Here is a 19916-nt window from a genome sequence, read left to right as displayed (position 1 = left end):
GGTAAACTCTATTATTGTAATAGAATCAGTGTCGACAGCATAAACGACAACGTAAAATGATAACTCAAAAGTAAATGAAATTAAGATAAAATGTTCAACGGGAACAATTGAAAAGTAAGGAAGTTGCATTGAAATAAATGTGGTGATTCACGTACATATCACTCTTAAAAAACTCTTGCTTCCTCGCGCTGGGAATGGGAAGTTTTCTTACAAGTGATTTTTAGTACAAAGTGAACATCCTGAGTCCCTTGTGGGACATTCTATTTATACTACACTAAAGGAACTGCTCATAAGCTAAAACTCCTAGAAACTAGCAGACGTTATGTCACACGATCTGCACAACCGTTGCACCCATGTCTTGCTTAAAGGAGAATTGCCATCCAAGGCGCAGCGGAATTTAAAAATTTCTCCATTTAGTGATCCTTACGAATGGGCATGATCAGTGATAGAATCGTTACCTCTTGTGGCGATTCAAACCTTTGGTGCAGATCTCTTGTAAGGATCAAAACCTTGGATACAAATCCACGGAGCGATCACGAACGCTGAACGATGACAACGCCTCTACTCAGTCCACACGAACGGATTCCTTCAATCTCAGTGCTAGCTGGTACGAATGAAAGCTTTAAGTGAGAGAAAGAGAGATACGAAATTCCAACTCTTCAGTTGTGTTGTATTCCCATACAATGCTTCTGCACAAGAGTTCTATTTACAGAACCACTTGTGTGGGCTTCAAGCCAAAAAGCCCACTTAAGTGTATTTTGGCCCATATCTCATAATATGCCAAAATCACTTAAGAATTTGGTACCTTACCATACTTCGTATTCTACTTAAGTATATCGTACCTTACGATATTCCTTAGTTACTCTATCTCTCATCAATCCGTCCTTTGTGTGTGATCCTGTAGGTTTTCGCGACGTTGGCAATTATATTAAATCACGCATTTAACATAATAAACAGTGAGCGGTATCTAGCAACACATCACTGCTACCCAAGACACGAAAATGTCATGTGATCTGACAAAACCTCTTGTGATAATAATTATGTGTATAATTACCCCTTTACCCTTATGTTTATATTAAACACAAGGTATAGACCGTGTCATCCTTGTCCAGTTCAATATTGGGCCCATAGACATTTATCCTGTTACGCAGGATGGGCAAATTCCATCTAGGTCACTCATGTCCCTCAGCATGCTTCGTGGAGTACCCATCAACTGTCTTTATGGTTATCCAGTTACGGACAACGTTGGATCAGCAATAAAGCACTCGACTCTACATCTAGGATCCATAGTGGTTTCAGGTCGAAGAGTGGTATACACCATTATCACCATGATAATAACTTATGACACTTTGCATAACTTTCTATATAGTATTCTCATAGCGGGTCAATCCGGTATAAATATTACTCTTAATATTCATACCTATGTTTAAGACTTGATAACCCTTTATCCATGATCCATGAGATGTGATCATCAGTCTACAAACATAATAGTCTCAATGCTTTAATGTTATCCCACTTCACAATAAAGCTCGACTACAGATACTTTAAGAATAATGTCCTTATGTTTAATGTGGTCTCATGATCAAGTCACACTTGATGCATTAAACGGACTAACTATTCTAGGGACTTTATTAAACAACCGTAATAAAGAAAAAGCCTTTTATTATTAATAAATAATTCGATACAAGTACCAAAAGTATTGGCCTCTAGGGCTTACACCAACATTGCTAACTACTCCAGATTCTGACGCTCTTATTCTTCTTGTAATTGCTGGTTATTTTTAAATTTCAAATTTCTCCCGCCCAGACGTTAGGGCGATGCTGTCTTCTACGCATTTGGCTATAATTCTTTTAAGTCTCAAACTTCACCTCAGTCGACGGAATGGCCTGTCGACCCAACAAGTTCTCCCGTCGGCTTCACCATTGACTTGTGTTTTTCTCACTCTTACTTGCCTCAAACACCTCTTCATCCTTTGATGGGGTATAACCCCCAAATTCACAGGACTCTATCACTAACTATGATTTCAGCATGCCTTAGAGATTTTCGTGGTAACAACACTGAGATTGAAGGAATCCGTTCGTGTGGACTGAGTAGAGGCGTTGTCACCATTCAACGTTCGTGATCGCTCCGTAGATCTGCATCAAAGGTTTCAATCCCACAAGAGGTAACGATTCTATCACTGATCATGCACATTCGTAAGGATCACTAAAGGAGATTTTTTTTTAAAATTCTGTTGCGTTTTGAATCACGCTTCTCCTTCAAAGTGAACCTACATGATCACACATATAATGACAAGTTAATGAGATATACAATAAATAAGGGACACCGTAAGGTACAATGTACTTAAGAGAATTAGAGAATCCCGTAAGATACAATGCACTCTTAAGTGAATTGTAGAACAACGTAAGATATGATGCATTTAAGTGGAATACAAAATACGGTAAGGTATTGTACGCTTAAGTGAAAAATGGTACACCATAAGGTATAATGCACTTCATTGAATTTTTTCGCTTGCAATCCACAAGTGATTCTATAAATAGAATTTTTGTGCAGAAGCTTTCACTTTTGATGAAATTCGATTTGTGAAACCTTGACGTTAATTTCTCTATTTCTTTGTCACTCAAAGTCTTCATTCGTAGCAGTTAACAATGAGATTGAAGGTACTTTGTTAGTGAGGATTGTGTATAAGCGTTGTTCTTCATTCAACCCTTGTGATCATTTCTCTGATTCTACATCAAATATGTTAATCGCCACAATAGTAATCATTTTATCACTAATCATGTATCATTCATAAGGATAAACTAAAGATAAATTTTTGTTTTCCAGTATGTGCTGTATCATAATTTCCTTTGATATGTGTAGTTCTATTCCTGAAATGGTAAGTTGTTTACTTCAAGTTATGTCTCACTAGAAAAAGACAAAAACTATACTATTTGAAAAAGAGACATATACAATGCTCCACAGTTACGATATTACCGTCATGTTATAATAGTTGGAAAAAATCATCCTATTTGAAAAAGAGACATATTTTGGATATTTTGATTATAGGTGAATTGGATAATGACATGAGATGCACTGATATTTACTCTTAAAGAAATGTGAAAATGATGACTACATATAAATATATGTTCAAGTCATGCATTATCAGATACAGAATTTTTAACACATTTACTCGTGTCAACACTGAATAATTAAAACTATAAAAATAAATGATAAATAACTCGACAACAAAAACTCATCTAATCTTACAATAATAAATGAAAATTAATATAAAAAATAATTGTTCATATATATAAAAATGTTTACTAAATTAAATATGTATATTAATTGTTTGGTCCTAGATTGAATTAAGTTGTAAACTTTTTTTTTTTCAAAGATGAAATTAGGTTTTTATTTATATTTTATACTTTTCTATCTCCTCCCACAGTCATTTTTTTCTTATAGTTGATCCGAAGCTACGACTGCGCATTAGCCAAACGAATCAACGACACCGTCCACCACCTTCTCTCTCTGCAACCTCTCATCACTCTCCGCCATGTATGTTTCAAAGCTTCTCTCTTTCTTTTATTCTGTTATCTATTTCATCTACTATTTATATTCGATTCGATTCCGATTTCATCTTATGCCCCCGATTTTAAATCTAGGGTTTTGAAACCTTGCTTCGATTAAATGATTTTTTATTCGGCGTTCTTCATGATTAACTGATTGTTATAATTTTGGAGTGTAGCTTCTCGAGAGATTGATTGAGTTAATCTAATTCTAGAAATTATAAACAAGGGGTGATTCTTGTGTTAGATTTCTGTTTCTAACCGATGTAATTTATTGTTACCTAGTTGATCATAGTCCATTTCGTTATTTTTGTTGAAATACTGAAAAAAAATCATGAGTTTGGTTTGATCAATTTGACACCCTTGTTTCCTTTACGTATACTTTTATTCTTTGTAATAAGTAATGCTTTTGTAGCCCTTATTTTAATCTTCTACTTTAACAATTGTGGTGTAACAAAATGTAGATTCATGACTGCTTGTAAAAATTTGGCATGTTTTGAACATCTGTTATGTATTGCTGTCTGTAACACCGACACCTCTTATAAAAAAAAGTAAGTCAGTGTCCAAATCCGAACCGACGCTGACACTTGTGATTACATTTAGTAGGTTCATTTTTTCAAATTATTACTGGTGTCGACGTATCAGTGTTGGGGTCGTGTTTCCGGTGTCCGTGCTTCATAGGTTTTGCTCCTAAGGTCATTTTTTGGTTTTGTTTTGAATTCAGGGCTGACGAGGAACCTGTTGATCAGAAGAGGCTTCTTGAAGAATCTTGCAAACCAAAGTGTGTGAGACCGTTACTTGAATATCAGGTGTGTGAATTTTGATATTTTAAAGAATAGAATTGTAGGCTGAATCAGTTATAAAGATGAGTAAGTATTGTTCTTAGTTTAGGCGACCGGTACAATTTTGTATTTGCAAGGTTTAAGAACTGATAGTTGATGGACATGCCTATTGGTGAATTTTAGATTTATTTATTAATTATATTGTCCCTTTTTCATTCTTGCATTTTATTATGATATTGCTTACTGAAGAATGTGATTGGAGAATTCTATAGTAATGAGGAGCGAGAAAGGGAGAGTACTAGTAAGGTGAAGAAATGTTAATAACAAAGAAATGCAATGTAGTAAAGGAAATGTTAGATGTGTTATCTTGCAGGGGATATACAATGAGTGGCTAGATAGTCATGAAACTAAATTATTATGCTGAGCTTCAACATGACTGTCTAATTTATAACCTCTAAGTGCTTTTCTTTTAGGCTGACGCTTTTGCTGTTCTTTCATCTCTCATTCTATCGAAAATATAACACTTCTGCTTTAGTCTTTTTGGGGAATTTTAGGATTCTGTTCTGCTTCAAGGAAAAAATATAAAAGTCCAGGTAGATGGATTATGGCCATGAGAGTGAGTGTTTTCTATATTCTTTTGAAGATTTGACACAATGGAGCTTGATATAAACCAAGGCCTCATCAATATTGCATTCTTGGGGTATGCAGGAATAGGGTAGAGAGATTATGGTTCCTGTTTTGCATTGATTAATAGTTTATTTTTGAGTGGGCTGCGTCTTATATTCACTTCCTTCTTTTGAATTGAGAGTACCAACATTGTATAACATTAGCGAGAAATCCTCAGGTTCTGATTTGTTTAGTTGGATAGTAGATGCATGCCTTGGAGAATAAAGAGCAACTCCATTTTGGGTCCGAGGAAGGGTAGCCCCATTGTGGTTCTATCGTAGTTTCTTTTATAGTGCCTTATTATGAGGCTGATTCCACTCCAACTCACATGATAGCAATTACGATTGAATTCTAAGACAAATTTAGAATAAATATAAATGTCTGCAAATTTTTCTTCTAAGTTGTTTTTGTTTATGAAAGAAGTTTTGCAAAGAAAACTTATTCGCTAAATTGCTACAGGCATGCATTAAAAGGATAGAAGGGGATGATTCCGGGCAGAAACACTGCACTGGACAATATTTTGATTATTGGTATTGTGTTGACAAATGTGTAAGTATTAATGTTTAGTTTGTAAATAACCATTGACCTCCTTGATTTTCTTTTGTATTGTCTGATAAATTATAATCTTGCAATGCAGGTTGCACCAAAGGTATTCACACAACTGAAGTAATATGGAAGAATATTTCGGTTTCATAAGGTTTTTCTGTTTTGTCTTCATTCCCAAATAACTGCCCTAAACATGTGATTTTGAAACCAAAACGCATGCCCTGTGTGGTTATTATTTTTGTTATTGGGAGTTTTTGATCCCATGGAGACCTCGGATGATAATTAATAATAATACCATTATGCCAATTTTTAACTGAGACTTGGCTGGAAACAATTTACTTCAATCACTCGTGGCATATATTGCTCTTACACAATACCCATTCTTTTTTAGTTCCCCCCACTTTTGTAGATTGTAGATGGTGTTTTCAATGTTCAATGCATATACTCTGACCTCATCTGGCAATTTGATCCATCATAAAGGAATTTTGAATCAATTCAAATCAATCTTAAATCTAACCGAATTTTCTTATTAATTCTTTAAGCAACTTTGCCAAAGCACAATTGTATTTTCATTTTGGATACTCTCCTTCATTTTTCCCTCCTTCTCTTCTCTCTCCTTAATATGTATCTCTCTCTTAATTATATTTTTGTTTTTTAATGATGAGTGAGAGTGAGATTAAGAGAGAGATGGAGAGTTAGGAGATGAGAGGAGAGAGAAATGAAGGAGAGGATTCAAGTCTGGTTCTCAAGCCATTTTCTAAAAATAATTGATTATTTTTAGATTTGGATTGGATTGGAAAAACTTGTTAATTAATCTTTGATTTTCTTTTTGTACTCTTATTTATATGAGAAGTTCGATGAACTTTACTATAGTTTAAAAAAAAAAAACTGTATTGCATTGTTAGATAGCTCAAAATGCAAATTACTTTGAGATGGTTAGGCGTCGAGTGTTGTCCTTTTAAATTCACAAAGATCGGAAGGGTGTTGGACCCTTTTTACATTGCCACTAACTGAAGTGACAATTTAAGGTGTTTTGTGTGAAAGGAGGGGGGACATTTATGATATTTTGTGTGAAAGGAGGGGGACAATTATGATATTGTGTGAAAGGAGGGGGACATGCGGGAGTAGAAGAAATAAAAAATAGGAGTCTCTCATTTTTTTTAAATGTCACTTTTTTGACATTTTATCTATACCAAGAAAGTTAATAATTATATATTTTTTTACATAATGATGATTTTTCCCCTATTTTATCCTTAATTTTTAATTAATCTATTGATTTTCTCTCTCTCTCTCTCTAATAAATAATTAGGGGTTGTTATGACAAAATCACAAACAATACTACTTTGAATTTTGAAACGATATTTAAAAATAAATATTTATTATTTTGAACTTTGAAATGACATTTAAAAATAATTTTATTTATTTTAAAAACGACAATTAAAAAGGAACGGACAAAATTAAATAGGAACAACGGGAGTACAAAAGAGAAACCATCAGGCAAACAATCAAACAAGACTAGATTATTTCAAATAATCAAAAATTTTGAATTTAATATTCAAATAACCAATATTTTAAAAAATATATTAAAATATTTATGTTTCAAATAAAAAAATTGCACATTAGAGGATGTGTCACTTAGTGACGCATGCACAAGCATCGTGTCTAATGGTGCATGCATCTTGGACAATACCTATGGTGCATGTATTGTTGCTCTAAGAGGATACACCATTTTCACCGGCGCATTGTATTTTTTTAAAAAAATTAAAGTTATAATTAATTAAAATATATATTTGTATTAAATTAAATAGAATTACAAGGTAGAAGATTTGTAAACAAATTTAACGACATGGTTGATAATAACGGCTAATCTAGTGGTGACTTTCGTTGTTGAGACTGCAGACGATGAGCTTTTGGACTTTGTTCTTGAAAGCGTAACAAGCCTCTATAGAATGCCATATGTGTCCTACATGATATCCACATGTGGCATTAGGATAATAACAATCCTCTATATAATGCCCTATGTGTCCTACATGATATCCACATGTGGCATTAGGATCATGTTTGGGCAAAATTGCCCCAACATTAATTAGTATAGGCAACAAATGCGTATAACATATTGAGACTGGATCATAGCGCGAACGTCTCATTTCTTGATCGTTGTTGCCTTTGCTGATTTGCTTCTGCTTCCATTTCTGATTGCCTTGAGCGGACTTTTGATGCGGTATGAGATACTGCTCTTGGGAGAGGAAGTGGCAGAATGCCTACAGTTGCATTCTGTATGTAATCCCTATTCAGTCCGTTCTCGGTTCGTTTACCAATTGCAACTCGATCTGAGAAATCCATTGTTAAATTGTCCAAAAATAGTCCCAAGATCATGTTAGTTCTGCCTTGGACGTAATCCAAACTCTTCTTGCACATGGTGCTCTCATGATTACTCTGTTCCATGATTCTTTGGCAATCAACGTTGGAGAATCATTGTCTTTCTGGATGAGGAAGGGAAATAGTGTAAGCATTTTGTTTTGTTTTTTCTGTATGAGAGGTTATAAATGCATGAATGAATAAGGTGCATGCAAAAAGACATTTTTATGTTTCTAGGGAATCCCAATTTTTTTGAATCTTCAACAAAAACTAAAGCTTTTTGGATTCCCTAGGAATGCACATACTAAAATTAGTCTAGATATGATGTAATGAGATGTAACATCATGGATTCAAAGGTCTAGAACATATGAATAATCTGTATACTCCTCAATATAGTTTCAAAGGTCCGACATACCGAGGTATGTAGTGGTCTGGTTTCCTGCATAAAACACATATCCCCTCATTGGTAGGTTCTAAGGCTTTATGAAGATTATCCTGAGTTGAAAATATCGTTGTCAACACAAAATGACTTGCGGGCCAACGATACTCTCAGGAGGATCCACTCTAAGTGAAGCCAACCATCAACTTCAAAAGCCACATGTTAATTAAAGGTTTTAGAGTCATATATCCCCACTGAAAGAATGGTTTTCAATGCAAAATGACGTACGTGCCAACAAAACTTCAAAAGGAATCTACTATAGACAGAGCCTTCGCACTTTTTCATCAAGACAACTACGCCCGACAAGTCAGTACGGAGCCCCCAATCCATCTCAGATGTACTCTCAAAGTCGTGGTATTGAACTTATCACTCAATTGCATAATGAAACCCATCACACAATAGAGAAATATAATGATATATCCAGGATATAATATATGAAAGCAATAAAGCATGTGATAAATGAAATAATGATAAGGCAAGTAAAAACAACAAAGATAAACACCTAAACGAACAAAACTAACCCCGACTCCTACTTGCAAGAGCAAGAATTCCCCAGTAGAGTCGCTAGTTGAAGCCACACGAAAAGTATCTGAGCGCATTGAACTTTATTTATTCCCGAAGGAAAGGGAAAACATCGATAAAACTCTGGGGAAGAGAAAATGGGTAAGGAAGTCGATTATGCAAGGGGAAGAAGGTATTAACACCCCTCACGTTGTACTCAACGAGAATCATTTTGATTGTTCTTTGTTTGAATGGGTGTTATATCTAAAGATTATTTGCAAAAGATCTGAATAAGATGGGGAAAAATTTAATAATTAATGTGCTCGATAAGGATTGAGATCCTCGTGCCTACGTATCCTCATAGTGCAATAAGAAAATCAAAGCTTCATAGTTCATAGAACTAAGATGGAAAAGAGAAAGAAAGAATTGATTGATAGAGAAAAGAAATAGAGAATTGCTTGAAATGCAAAAGAGTGTGGCGTTAACCAATAAATGGTGTGGCCAAACATAAAAAAAGGATGTGGCGTTAACCAATAGATGGTGTGGCCAAAGAAGGAAGAAAAAGGAATATTGTGATTTGGATAGTGAAATTATGGTCTGAACCAAACGATGCTAATGCGAGGATGTAGGATTTTGCCAGAGTCTGTAACCCTATATGGCAAGAAGAAAGAATGTCAGAGTCTATAACTCTACAGGGCATAATGAAAGATTGATAGGGTTTGTAACTTTATGGGCAAGGTGCAAAGATGTTTTCCAGAGTCTGTAATTCTACAGGGGAAGAAAAAAGAATGCCAGTGTCTGTAACTATAAGGCAGAAATGTAAGGATGTGCCAGAGTTTGTAACTCTATCGGCAGAATGAAATGTTGCTAGAGTCTGTAACTCCATAAGTCATAAAGAGATTTCCAGAGTCTGTAACTCTACAGGGCAATGAAAGAGAATTTGCCATAGTCTATAACTTTATACACATAATGAAAGCAATTGATTAAAGATGGGTATTCAACCACTAGGTGATTAACCCAAAGGATGTGTGGACATCAAGGAGACTATGATACATGATCCAAAGAGAAAGTGTGGTTGATGAAGCAATGATATTGCAATGTTGAGGTGTTGAAAAATTTGGATGTTGCCCTAAGGCAGAATAATATATTGATTGTTTTATTTATGAAATTTATTTGACGATTTTAATTGTTGGTGCTTAGAGGGAGACAAGCGTCTAACCACCGACTAAGTACGACCGACAATCAAAATACTCGGGAGTTGAGAGGGCACTTGCATCCTAACCACTTTTTTCGTCCTAAGAGGACCAGATTAAACTCATTTTATTGTTAAGTGTTTTTGGGTGGATGTCAAGTATCAGGCCACAAGCTAGGTACGACCGACAACCCAAGTATTCGAGAATGTTATGCACAAGTACGTACAACCCATCTTTTTATCCCATTTATTATAAAAAGTATTTGATGATAGGATTATGAAAGGCATGAGATGTGGAAGAATGAGATGGATATATAAGTGAATGGATGTAATGGAATGGAAGTGAGATGGAAATGAAATGGATGAGATACTTGACGTTGGGTCAAGCACTCACGTTGCTTTTGATTGTATTTGATTTTGAAAAGCACTCGATGTTGGATCAAGTGTGTTTTTATTCTTTAAAAAAAAATCTTTTTATCTTATTTATTAACATGCAAAGGAAAGCAATAAAGAAAAGGAAAGTTATATGCTATTACATGTTCATGGGAGATGAGAATATTTTATCCATAATAGGGGGATGAATCATAAGTCATACAAGGAATATGTAAAGATCCATACAAGCATATAATAGTACCATGCCCTAAAATCAATCAAGTGTCAATGATAATAATAGTTCACAATCATCATCATGGTTCATGCATCACAATATAATTAAAAATGGGTACAAAAAAGAACGATAGTTCTAATGGATTCAAATTAAAGACTAAAGTCTAAAATTAAACATGCATCGAAGTGGAGAAAATAATGTGATCATGAATTTTAATCAAGAGGTAGGTTAATGACTAAAATTCGATTAAACTCCAAGCATCAACCATTCTATTTTCAAAACATTCTCAAAGTGATTAAAATCAATTAAAGTCTAATTATATTCTAATTGTTAAACATGCATCTTTATTATTTTCCTAAGTATTCATGTAAAAACATAATATTCAAAATAATTAAATTGTAGTAAAAGAAATGATAGAAAAAATAATACAAAAGAAATAAAAAAAAGGATGGAGGCAGGGGGTACGAAACCCAAACAATGATGCTAATAGAAAATAGGGTGCATGCCCATTCAGACCAGACCCAATGCAAATGTTTTTGGTTTGGATTACAGGATGAGGAGTGTGGACAGAAAACATGGGTGTAAGAGGCATTTTGGATGGGCCAAGAGGCCTAAACGAACACAAGGGAGAGAGGAGGAGAATCAAGTATCAACTCCCAAAATGTCAGAAGCCAAAAGAACTATGAAACTTCAAGCCTTCGCCTCAGAACCACTCCGTTGCCCCGAAAATGGCCTCCTGCGGCGGCGGAGGGCTAAATATACAAATAACATAAACAAGGATAAAAAACCAAGCAATAAGGCTCTGCAAGCAAATCCAAAACAAATGGTCCTCAGTGGTCATGAATCAAAATTATGGTTTCATGCCCTAATTCATAGATATGCTTTCCCAATTAAATGCAACACCAGAATCTCTAGGGTTTCATCCTTGTGAAAACCTTAGTCCTTGTTAGGTATAAATACCACAAACCTTGAATCTATGATGACTTGTTTGAAAGTGCTAACATGAATGAATGATATACATGTAGTTGGCATGAATGAGTGCAGATGAATCTCAAACCAAAATTCAGACGAAAAGTGAAAAAGGAATGGCAAATTTGGGGGTATGACAATGATGTTTTACAGTGGTTTTAGGAGTCATGCCCATGTAAGGTGAGAAACTTTATGGATGGAAGATATGCTTAAGTATAAGCTTCTAAGGGGTTTGATATGTATGAGTTATGATCTGGCTAAGCGTTATGCTTTAGGGTGTAATGATTTGTCCATCCTCCATTAAGATGAGGAATATTCATAGAAACCTTTTGGGCCAAGGATATGGATAACCCTAAGTGATGACAACTGCTCTTTCATGATCAAGAGAATTTATTGACCACCTATCCTTTAGGGGAAAATGTAGGACTCTCTCTCTCCTTTTACTAACGAAATTACACATCATTAGTGCCCAAGGCAAGTCCTTAAGTTATCAATTGGGCGATACAACTCTTGGGCGAGGGCGCCCTAGTTTAGGATTTTCACAAATATAACACTACAATGATAATGATGTATACCACCCTTCGACCTGAAACCACTATGGACCTTAGATGTGGAGTCAAGTACTTTATTGCTGCTAAACATTGTTCGTAACTGAATGACCATAAAGACAGTTGATGAGTACTCCACAAATCATGTTGAGAGACATGAATGACCTAGATGAAATTTGTCCATCATGTGTAACAAGATAAATGTCTAAGGGCCCAATATTAAACTGAACAAGTGTGTCATAGTATATGCATTGTGTTTAATATAGACATGGTGGTAAAATGACAATCTTACACATAAACATTATCACATAAAGGTTTTTGTCATATCATATGACATTTTCATGACTTGGATAACAATGATGTGTTGTTAGATACCGTTCATTGTTTATTATATTAAATGTGTAATTTAATATAACTTCTAACATCACGAGAACCTACAAGGTCACACACATAAGGGCAAATTGATGAGAGATCGAATAAATAAGGAACCCCGTAAGGTACAATGTACTTAAGAGAATTACAAAACACTGTAAGGTACAACGCGCTTAAGTTAATTATAGAACACCGTAAGGTTTGGTGCACTTAAGTGGAATACATACACGATAAGGTATTGTGCGCTTAAGTGAAATACGGTACACCATAAAGTACGATGCACTTAAGTTGACTTTTTCGCTTGCAACCCGCACAAGTGGTTCTATAAATAGAACCCTTATGCAAAAGCTTTCACACTTGATGAAATTCGACTTGTGAAACCTTTGTCGTAATTTCCGTCTTTCTCTCTCACTTAAAGTCTTCATTTGTAGCAGCTAGCATTGAGATTAAAGACACCTTATTCGTGTGAGTTGAGTAGAGAAGTTGTTCTTTATTCAACGCTTATGATCATTCCTTTGATTTTGCATCAAATGTGTTAATTGCCACAAAAGATAATTATTTTATCATTTATCATGCATCATTCGTAAGGATCAGCTAAAGAGAAATTTTTATTTTCCGCTGTGTTTTGTATCACAATTTCCCTTCAAATGTGTGGTTCTATTCCTGAAATGGTAAGTTGTTTATTTTAAGTATATGTCTCACTAGAAAAAGAAATAAGCTATACTATTTGAAAAAGATACATGTCCGATGCTACAAACTTCCACATTAACCATGCTCTCGTCATGTTATAATAGTTGGAAAAAGCCATGCTATGTGAAAAAGAGACATATTTTGGTTGCAACCGGAATTGGATAATGATATGAGGTGTGATGCCTAAATGTGGTTGGAACTAATTCATTTTTGCAAAATGTATTTATTGAGCGTAGATTGTCCCCACTTATAAATACATATTCATGTCCAATGCAAGATTCTTAACACACCCCTCACGTCTAAGATTGGACAATTGATAACATGAAAATAAATGATGAGTGACTTGATAGCGAAAAATTGATAGCAAACGATCCCAAAGATTTTAAACCAAACAAAATTATTTAAATTATTTTGGTTACAAATAAATATTTATATTAATTTTTGAGGATTTCTTAATGCACCTTTAATATTTCTTAGCCACCATGCAAAATTATTTAAATGCCCCTAGTTTCCAGAGATGCATCTTCGGACGCACCAATTTTCGAATAAACGTTGAAATAATTCGGAGTTGCATATCTGGAATAATTGAAAACATTTAATACATCCCACTTAGAAGCCATTTATATTTGAACTGTATCGAGGATTCATCTTCATGCATATTTTGGAGATGCATATCCGTAATGTCCGAGAACTTAGCTTTCATATTATATTTTGTTTATCTATATTCAAATGAAGATTTAAACCACATCATACGATCGAAAAATAAAATAGAAAGACCAATAAATGTGATACATAAATAAAATACATACCATAATACTACTACTATACATACCATAATAAATGTGATACATAAATAAAATACCAATAAATGTCAAAATTCCATACAATTGCGACCAATAAATTATCAAGACCGTCAAAATAAAATACATACCATAATACTACTACTATATACTAAGACATCACTGCGCATGTCTGACCACCTCTCCTCTACCTCCTCTGCCAGCCCTGCCTCCTTGGCCATCAATCACACCTGTCCCCTGGTGCTATCTCCGATACATCAATTCCCCCGTGCCTTCGTTATGATGGCATCTAGGACCTGCCTTACATCAGACCCATCAGGGAAGATACCTATGTGAATGCCTTCATGCGCAATTTCCAATATACGACACAACTAGGCAAGACATCCTCAACATGATCTAGTTGTGCCTGCTCCTTCTCTAGTATCTCCCGATGAGCTGGTGTGAGCAGATCTCATAGAGCAGCCTGCACCATGTACGAGTGTGACACCCTGAAGAACCATTTGATGTACCTTTCGACGTAGCTCCATTCGCTCTTAACTATGGTAACCCTTGCCTCCTCCAGTACCATATGACTTTCATAATCATCAAACATGGCATCTATCTACATATGTGTTGAGGAAGGAGGAGCAGAGACAACATGGTGTCTGGAAATGGTCTGAGTGTAGCTGAGCTTCCGCATGATGCGCTCAGACAGATAAGGAGCAATGAGACGCGATTCACATGCCAACCATCCAGAGCATAACACTATCTCGTCAAATGGCCACGTTTTGCGGTGATCAACATAAGGAGCAAATGACCACGATTCGCATGCCAACAGACAGATAAGTGCATGTCCTTAACAACCAAATAATCAAGATATACTCTATAAGGCTTTGTCTCCTCGTCCTTCAGGCTAGATAAGGGCAAAAACAACTAAAATCATTCCTCATTCGGTTGAGGCAATGCAACAATCTTCCTCCCGTGGTTAAGAAACTTCTGCGGATCACACTTCTAAAATTTGCCAGAAATAATCAATGTCAAAAATTAAAGTTATTGTAAAAATAAATAAAGAATCCAACCAATGCTACCTCTCCATCCCAAATATGTCTGGTAGTATAGTTTGGATACAAAGGCAGTAAGGATAAATCAATTGGACCACCTCCAAAAGTCTCTGGCTTAACATACGTAGTAGCCTCACCCTCTAGAGGTGGCACTGGATCAACAACATCATAAATAAGAGATGGGACTGGATCAACATCATCATCGGTAGGAGGTGGCACCGGTGAAACCTGAGGCATGCGAGAGGATGGAAGAGTGATGCGTCAGATGGTGAATCCCGTCTCCTACGGGAAGAAGAAGATGAAGTGGCACGAGGAGAAGCACGAGCCCCAAAAGTAGACGACTCTGCCTGACCAGAGAGACCAGGAGCCTCCAGAACTTGCTGACTCTTCTCCCGCCGAACGAATACGTGCTGAAAAACTCTGCCATGCCTCAATCTATAATTTATATTGGCCATTATGCATATAAGTTAAAGTAAGGCATACCATTAGTGTAGACAAACAACGCAAGTAAGAAAAAAAAGACTGAGAAATTTCCGGAGATGCATCTCCAATTATTGGAAAACTAAACCGCTGAAAAATTCCAGAGATGCATCTCCGAAATTTTCTACAACTCAGAGGTCGCGACAATGGCATAATGTATCCATTGCAAGCTTAAAAAAATTGTTTTCATCATCAATTTTAACCAACAAACAACTATTACACTATGCATAAACTATCTTAAATGTAATTTCTGCTCATTTCTAACCATAATCATTGATTTCTACTCATTTACACCAAAACTCAAATATTTATCGAAAACTCGAAAAATTTACAAGAAATTAATGCTTTTGTTGAAGATGGATGATGTTACAGATGAAGATAGATGTTTCCTTGAGCTTTGTTAAATGAAATTTGATTTGATGTAGAGAAGAAATTTGAGAGAGATTCAAGTTGAGTTGAATTTGAGTAATGTGAAATGTGAAAGGTGTAGAGTCTGACCTGACTTAACCTCCAAAATATTCCGGAAATACATTTCTAAAATATTTTAACATTAATGGAAGACATTTTAAAATTGTGTGTACATCATAAAAAAAAAACATGTATTAAAAAATTCTCTAATATATTATTTTTTCCCGATTGAATTAAGTTGTAAACTTTTTTTTTTTTTTATAAAAATGAAATTAGGTTTTTAGTTATATTTTATACTTTTCTCTCTCCTCCCATAGTCATTTTTTTCTTATAGTTGTTCTGAAGCTACGACTGCGCATTACCCAAACGAATCAACGACACCGCCTACCACCTTCTCTCTCTGCAACCTCTCATCACTCTCCGCCATGTATGTTTCAAAGCTTCTCTCTTTCTTTTCATCTGTCATCTATTTCATCTACTATTTATATTCGATTCGATTCCGATTTCATCTTATGCCCCCGATTTTAAATCTAGGGTTTTGAAACCTTGCTTCGATTAAATGATTTTTTATTCGGTGTTCTTCATGATTAACTGATTGTTATAATTTTGGAGTGTAGCTTCTCGAGAGATTGATTGAGTTAATCTAATTCTAGAAATTATAAAAAAGGGGTGATTCTTGTGTTAGATTTCTGTTTCTAACCGATGTAATTTATTGCTACCTAGTTGATCATAGTCCATTTCGTTATTTTTGTTGAAATACTGAAAAAAATCATGAGTTTGGTTTGATCAATTTGACACCCTTGTTTCCCGTACGTATACTTTTATTCTTTGTAATAATTAATGCTTTTGTAGCCCTTATTTTAATCTTCTACTTTAACAATTGTGGTGTAACAAAATGTAGATTCATGACTGCTTGTAAAAATTTGGCATGTTTTGAACATTTGGCACCAAAACTGACACTTGTGATTACATTTAATAGATTCATTTTATCAAATTATTACCGGTGTTGACGTGTCAGTGTTGGTGTCGTTTTTCCGGTGTCCGTGCTTCATTGGTTTTGCTCTTAATGTCATTTTTTGGTTTTGTTTTGAATTCAGGGCCGACGAGGAACCTGTTGATCAGAAGAGACTTCTTGAAGAGTCTTGCAAACCAAAGTGTGTGAGACCGTTACTTGAATATCAGGTGTGTGAATTTTGATATTTTAAAGAATAGAATTGTAGGCTGAATCAGTTAAAGATGAGTAAGTATTGTTCTTAGTTTAGGCAATCGGTACAATTTTGTATTTGCAAGGTTTAAGAACTGATATTAGATATACATGCATATTGGTGAGTTTTAGATCTATTGATTAATTATACTAGTAAGGTGAGGAAATGTTAATAACAAAGAAATGCAATGTAGTAAAGGAAATGTTAGAGGTGTTAGAGGTGTTATCTTGCAGGGGGACATACAATCTTAGATAGTCATGAAACTAAATTATTATGCTAAGCTTCAACTTGACTGTCTAATTTATAATCTCTAAGTGCTTTTCTTTTAGTCTGACGCTTTAGCTGTTCTTTTATCTCTCATTCTATCGAAAATATAACACTTCTGCTTTAGCATTTTTGGGGAATTTTAGGATTATGTTCTGCTTCAAGTTAGAAAAAAAATATAAAAGTCCAGGTAGATGGATTATGGCCATGAGAATGAGTGTTTTCTATATTCTTTTGAAGATTTGACACAATGGAGCTTGATATAAACCAAGGCCTCATCAATATTGCATTCTTGGGGTATGCAGGAATAGGGTAGAGAGATTATGGTTCCTGTTTTGCATTGATTAAGAGTTTATTTTTGAGTGGGCTGCGTCTTATATTCACTTCCTTCTTTTGAATTGAGAGAACCAACATTGTATGACATTAGCGAGAAATCCTCAGGTTCTGATTTGTTTAGTTGGATAGTAGATGCATGCCTTGGAGAATAAAGAGCAACTCCATTTTGGGTCCGAGGAAGGGTAGCCCCATTGTGGTTCTATCGTAGTTTCTTTTATAGTGCCTTATTATAAGGCTGATTCCACTCCAACTCACATGATTGCAATTACAATTGAATTCTAAGACAAATTTAGAATAAATATAAATGTCTGCAAATTTTTCTTCTAAGTTGTTTTTGTTTATGAAAGAAGTTCTTGCAAAGAAAACTTATTCGCTAAATTGCTACAGGCATGCATTAAAAGGATACAAGGGGATGATTCCGGGCAGAAGCACTGCACTGGACAGTACTTTGATTATTGGTATTGTGTTGACAAATGCGTAAGTATTAATTAATGTTTAGTTTTTAAATAACCATTGAGCCACTTGATTTGCTTTGGTATTCCCTGATACATTGTAATCTTGCAATGCAGGTTGCCCCAAAGCTATTCCCCAAACTGAAGTAATAGGGGATAATATTTTGGTATTATGATATTGTTCTGTTTTATCTTCATTTCCAAATAACTGCTCCTAAACTTGTGATTTTGTATCCAAATCTCATACCCTGTATTGTTAATGTTTTGCTTATCGGGAAATTTTGATCCCATGGAGACCTTGGATGATAATTAATAAGAATATTATATCAATTCGTAACTTTGAGACTTAGTAGGAAGTATATGCTGGTATAGAGACCCGACATTTTTATCATGTTTAAAATACTAGTGTAAGTGTTTTTTTTTTTGAATTTCCTGTTGTGCTTCAGCTATCCCTTAACTGCAGTTAGTTGAATTCTGCTTGTTCTGTGAATCTCTGAACTATGAGGCTCAAGTTCGTGAACCTTGAGCAAAGTAGCTGGGTTGCCGGTTGCAGCCTGTAACCTGCACTAGTACCAAGCTTCTAGGTTTTCTGCCAACTACCAAGCTTCTAGGTTTTCTGTTTGGACTTCTGAACATTACTAAATAATCCATTTATTACAACATGTAATCGACCCTAATGTCTGTCCAACCACTTCCGAGCACGAGGAACAACAGAAAGAAACAACTTTACACGACAAATTGGTGTCTTTAATTGATGGTTCTTCCAAAAATACAATAGAACTTAATTTAACAAGTTATCATATGGCATTTGGCTTTTCTTCGGCATATGCAAATATCACAATTCAGATAATTGTTGTTTGTGGAACCGTATTACTAAAGACTAAACTAAATTGTATGGCAATTTCCATTTCGGCTTTGACAAAGGAAAGTCACAACTTAGTATTGTGCTGGCAATTTTGCCTCATGTGCCTTCATCAGTATATTCTCCAATATTGAACATCTCATTTGTTTCTGTTTGATCAACCCTAGTACCAACTCTGGATACAGTATAACGTGACCTAGTGTGGATTGAATTGTATATTTGTGACTTTAGTTTACATGTTTTCTATTTTTGGATGAATTATGTACTTTACACTCTGCTTGATTATCATTGGAGTTCCACCTTTGACATCACCATTCTCTATTTGCTGATTTAGTATTATTTTCATCAAACAGTTCATTTTCAGAATTCAAAAATCAAATAAGTTTGGCTATCCTAAGGAAAATTGATTTTATCTCAGACTTTGATCTGACTATAATATAGCTTTTTTTTTGTTCAAGCTCATGAATTGCTAAAAAAAAACATCCGAGTTAGAATATGGAAATTGAGTTTTATACATGAAATTTAAAAACAACATTAATCAATTTAATTTAAATTCAATTCTAAATTGACCAATTTTTATAAGATTAAGACTGTTTGGTGTTAACAATTTTTGTATTAAGGAAGTTTATACACAACTTTGTTTTGATTTTAAATGAAACTTTCACAAGTGGATGATGGGTTTAATTTTATTAATCAGATACATGCAGGGATGATAATTTGATCTATCTCTAATGGATATCCACAAAATTATCCATAATAGATAGGATCAAAATTCACAAAAATGGATACGGATTCGAGTAATAATCCACAAAAATAAACGGATATGGGTGCAGGAATGACCATCTTGATAC

The 19916-nt window shown here is 34.8% G+C and overlaps 2 protein-coding genes across 3 annotated transcripts; both read left to right on the top strand.

Moving 5' to 3' along the window:
- The first annotated feature begins 3387 nt into the window (after positions 1–3387).
- LOC127085039 (cytochrome b-c1 complex subunit 6-1, mitochondrial) lies at positions 3388–5886 on the top strand. The gene is made up of 4 exons (XM_051025608.1): positions 3388–3537; positions 4273–4357; positions 5456–5545; positions 5634–5886. Coding segments are annotated over exons 1-4 (210 nt in total). The 5' UTR covers positions 3388–3535; the 3' UTR covers positions 5667–5886.
- LOC127085028 (cytochrome b-c1 complex subunit 6-1, mitochondrial) lies at positions 3482–18540 on the top strand. Of its 2 annotated transcripts, none has more exons than XM_051025601.1 (4): positions 3482–3537; positions 17044–17128; positions 18139–18228; positions 18321–18540. In XM_051025601.1, coding segments are annotated over exons 1-4 (210 nt in total). In that variant the 5' UTR covers positions 3482–3535; the 3' UTR covers positions 18354–18540. The 2 variants fall into 2 exon arrangements, with proteins under 2 accessions (XP_050881558.1, XP_050881551.1); XM_051025594.1 differs by lacking the exon at positions 3482–3537 and adding an exon at positions 16180–16373.
- The last annotated feature ends 1376 nt before the right edge of the window (positions 18541–19916 follow it).

This window comes from Lathyrus oleraceus, chromosome 1, assembly GCF_024323335.1.
Source record: "Lathyrus oleraceus cultivar Zhongwan6 chromosome 1, CAAS_Psat_ZW6_1.0, whole genome shotgun sequence".
Classification (NCBI taxonomy): domain Eukaryota; kingdom Viridiplantae; phylum Streptophyta; class Magnoliopsida; order Fabales; family Fabaceae; genus Lathyrus; species Lathyrus oleraceus.
Note: the sequence above shows the minus strand (reverse complement) of the source record. Positions and strands in the feature narration are given on the sequence as shown.